The sequence below is a fragment of the Cupressus sempervirens genome, chromosome 6 (assembly GCF_028749045.1).
Source record: "Cupressus sempervirens isolate cs-2001-9-10 chromosome 6, ASM2874904v1, whole genome shotgun sequence".
Lineage (NCBI taxonomy): Eukaryota > Viridiplantae > Streptophyta > Pinopsida > Cupressales > Cupressaceae > Cupressus > Cupressus sempervirens.
This window is the reverse complement of record NC_143123.1, coordinates 122287980-122292467: the sequence shown is the minus strand read 5'-3', so window position 1 is coordinate 122292467 and position 4488 is coordinate 122287980. Positions and strand designations below refer to the sequence as shown.

At 33.0% G+C, this 4488-nt stretch overlaps 1 protein-coding gene across 1 annotated transcript; it reads right to left on the bottom strand.

Moving 5' to 3' along the window:
* Positions 1-1115: 1115 nt before the first annotated feature.
* Positions 1116-4050, bottom strand: LOC149551527 (reticulon-like protein B10). The gene is made up of 5 exons (XM_089787026.1): positions 3507-4050; positions 2233-2413; positions 1989-2130; positions 1726-1795; positions 1116-1547 (listed from the first exon to the last, which is right to left on the bottom strand). The coding sequence occupies exons 1-5, from the start codon at positions 3892-3894 to the stop codon at positions 1330-1332; spliced, it is 999 nt and encodes a 332-aa protein (XP_089643152.1). The 5' UTR covers positions 3895-4050; the 3' UTR covers positions 1116-1329.
* Between the last annotated feature and the right edge of the window lie 438 nt (positions 4051-4488).

Here is a 4488-nt window from a genome sequence, read left to right as displayed (position 1 = left end):
CAAGAATGTAAACATAATAGTTAGGGAAATCAAATGATCAACATACAACAAGATCTATTTAAGACTTATAGTTATAAATAAGATTAAAGATGAAAGTAGAAACAATTATAAATAAGGTTAAAAGGCAACTTAGTTGAACTAGCAAACATTGGGTTAAGAAGTATTAATCAATTTGAAGGTTCCTTTAGTAAATGGGATAAGGAAGATATAAAAAAACATTAAAACCTTCATTCCTACTTGTTATGGGAAGGAGGTAAGAAAATTTGGGACTAAAAAATTGTGTCAAATGATGCCTTTAAAATATAGAAATGGCTAAGGTCAATCTAAATGTTATAAAAGAGTCAATCCTCAAAATTCTGGCTTATCTCATGAGTTTCTGCCTCCATGACTATTTGGAGATGCATTAGGTGTGTTCATTGTTTGCTTGTTCTATGGAGTCCTCAAAGTTCCAAAATGCTACCAAGCAATGTAATAAGAAGAGAGAATAAACTTTCAACCAAAATTTCCAACTTTAGATTACTTTCATTTTTCAAAATCAATTTCCTATTCATTTAATTTTATAAACTACTTCAATCTCTACTTCAAAGAATTATAAATAACTATTGAAAATTACATTTCAAAAGTGCAAACAAAAAAAAACATTTAATAACAAGTATATAGCTCAAAGAATGAATTCATATATTTTAAGATACATGTATCTTTTCTAATCTACATCAAATCAACTAATACTTACTATTCAAAACCAATTTGTTTTTATTTAATATTCATTTAAACTTGTAATAAAGACAATATCTATATTTATACTTCAACAACTAATTTAACTATTCAATAATTCAACTAATCATTTTGAACTTACATAGACACTTAAATCTTTGCTTCCAAGTCTATTAAGAAAATACTTTTATTTTCCAAAGTCTACTTCAAAATTCATGAAATTATATCTTATCTATTCGTATTCAAAAATATATCTTATCTATTCATATTAAAAAATTCAAGCCTTAATGTGTGATGTTTAAGTGTCCGCTATTGATAACCAATATCTAGACAGCAAATGATTGATCATTGCATACCCTTAGAAGCATTAGAAATTGAAAATATTTTCACCAACTTAACACTGCTAGGCAAGATAAGATACTTGATTCAACAAAAATGAACAAGGATTCCGAAATTCTTTGAGTTTTTTCAAATGGCTTATGCTGTATGGCATATATAAAGGATAATAAGCGAATGAAAAACAAAAGATTGATCAGCCAAAAGTGCGATTATTTCAAAAAAAAAATGATTTTACATTTACATATTTTTTCCTCACGACATAGATCTAGAGACAATTCATGGAGTCTTCTCCTTTGAAATTTTGGAAAGATTAGAAATTTCCCTCGGGATCTTGCTTATGACTTTTTCATCAAGATTCTTGTAATGTTTCAATATATGCCGCTGTGCTACTTCTTTTTGCTTTACAATTTCCTTCAGCGCTCTTTCTGCATGACTATCCACATGATCCTCATATTTGTTGTACAATGCAGGAACAATGAGAGATAAGATAAGGCCTTGCAATATAGAAGATTCCAACAGAAAGAAGCATGATTAATAATAGCATCTTCTTAAAATCCACATAATAGGTCATAAGTTCCAACTGGAATATGATATTCATATTACTCGTTGAAGCAGTAAAAATTTTGATATTCATATTACTTGTTAAAATACTAAAAATTTCCAACTACTTACAGATATATAGAAGCGTGAGAAAGTTGCACATCCCTCCAATAATGGATAGAAGTAGGAGAATGGAAAACACCTATAAGGCATAAGATCAATAGAACATTATAATACAAGATAATTTAGCCAATGATATCTATATCATATATAGAACACGGTTTAGATATAATCCTCAAACAATCTAGACATTGGACTAAAATGCATTCATGATGGCAGACCCATTGAGAATCAAAACCTTGACATGAATGCTCGGTAAACGAGTACAAAACTACCTTAATAAAAAGCTTTATATTTCTCCCATGAGCGAATTCATGTGCAATTGACAAAATGCAATTAATTTGTTCACACAATTTAGCAGCTCCTCTGGTCACCGTTTCTTCTGATAATGTCAAATCGGGCAAGGTAGGAAGTGGTCTGCGGTACAGAATCTGTTAATTCTGTTTGTAAATAGTTACTTAAAGCAAGATAAGAGTCCAAACAAAATCAAAATGCTAAGGATAATTTCAAACTGCTTGCCTTTGGAGAATCCTAGCAGTTTTTGCCCAAGTAAACAAAAGAACAACGACAGAAAGTAGTGTTGATGAAACAACTGAAACAAAACTGTGCCCCGATTGTTCCAAAAAGTACCAAATAAAACCACCACCAAGAAGCAGGCAGATACAAATTCTCCTTTTCCTCCAGAGAATCACATCAGCAACTGCAAAAACAATATGATAAACGAGATAAAATGCATCAAATAAAGTTCGGCATAAGCTAAACTCAAACATGCAGTAAAATAAGTCCTAGGGTCTTAGGGGAAAGCCTTCATTCCATCCGACAAGAATTTAAATAGGCAATTTTCTGGATTTAATACAATGCTAGATTGAAGGGCATAAAGTAGATAACACTTACGGCTAAAGGATTGAATAATAAATGAAAAACGGATCATACAGTAATGAAACACTAATTAATGTGAGAAGGGTATATAGCAGTAAAGGCATGGCAAATGCAGCACTAGTTTAACACCAGACTTCAAAATGAGGTTGACCTAAAGCAAAAAATCCAAGTACTCTTAATTTAAAGATACTTTTGAGTAGGCTTATGTTGCGAATTTCCACATAAACTTAACACAAAAAAAAAAAAAAAAAAGAACTAAATGTACAGCCAGATTTGGGCTGTAAGGATGTAAAATCCCCAAAAAGTTTCACTGAGATGGCCTGCCATGGATGGCTTCGCCACGTCAATTAGTTTGATTGGTAGCTGTTTGGTATTTGTTTTCCTAAATCAATGACATCAAAATAGAGGAAGCAAAATTCAAGAATCACTGAGATGGCTTTCAACATTTGGCTAAGAGATTCAAAATTTCAGAGGCTATAATAATGATCGTCAAAGGTTAAATTAAAATCAGTTCCCCCAAATTCAAGAAACTGAGATCTGGTCCCTGATGATGGATCAGGTTTTGCTATTTAATTCTTGCATTCTTTCATTTTATTGATGAATCAATTTTATATCAAATGGATTGTGTAAATCTGATCCTTTTCTTCTATACTCTACAAAAAAAATTGAATAGAAGAGGAAATTACGAAAAAAATAAAATAGAAAATATAAATTAGAAATGGGAAAATTACGGGGTATCTTAAATCCAGAATGGTGAATCATTAAAATTCAGTAAAATTTGAGCATGTAAAATCCAACTCAATGAATGTCAAGTCCAAGCGTAAGCCTTTGTGAATTCGACGGAAGAGATATCATAGGACGGAAATTTACCAGATTTAGCGAAAATGCAAAGTTGAGTGATGAAAGTTACATACCTTGTCCTCCCCCAAGAACTTCATGAACGGTCCTCTGCCGATTGAAGAGGCGATAGGGAGTGGTAGGAGCTTGTTCCCCTGAAGCTCCCAAGAGCTTAGGATCGGAAGATTCAGAGGGTTTTGTAGGCAAAACCTCCCGTGATCTCGAATCAAGCGCCTCCGAGGGTTTGGGAGAAACATCATCCGAAGGATTGAGAGCGTCATTTTGACGCAACATCTCTTCGGAGGGTTTGGCAGAAACATCCTCCGAAGGCTTGGCAGCGGCAGGTTGAGGTAATATTTCCTCCGAGGGTTTTGGAGCAACGAATTCCACTGGCATTTCCGTTGATTTTTCCATCACTGCATTATTATCTATGCCAACAGAAGGCATTCCTGAAGTTTCTGCCATATCTGATGAACAAGAGAAAAGCAAGACTGCTGGACAAATTCTGTGTGAAATCAAAAACAATATTTTGATCACAGTTTATACCTGATTCCAACGCAGAAAGGAAACAATGCAGTGATGAAACCTGGAAATGAAGTGAGAAAAGGAAATTTCAGCTGTCTTGCGTATTGAATTAGAGCTGATTTATATATGCGGTGTATTTAGCCCTGGGCCTCCATTCTGTAACAGACCGTTACTGACGGTTAAACAATATTTATTGTCTGGAGAACAATAAAGGAAATTTTTAGGGAAAATGGGGTACAACTAATCGCCCACAAACATCGTCCCTTTTCAAACTTTTGTTTCTATTGAGCCGGGGAAAGATTCAAAATAAATGGTGATGATCTTAAAATAAATTGAAGGACTTTGGCATGAATATACTTCCTTTCTTAAATGGGAAGTGTATGGTTGGGTGGGGCTTCCTTCTTACCTATGGCTCTAGAGATTTTTTTCACGAATTTAAAATTTGTCTTGTCTTTTAAAAAATTTAAGTGGAGATATTCTAAGATTTTAAATTTATTATTAAAATTTTGGTAAAAATTAATGAGGGATTGTGGA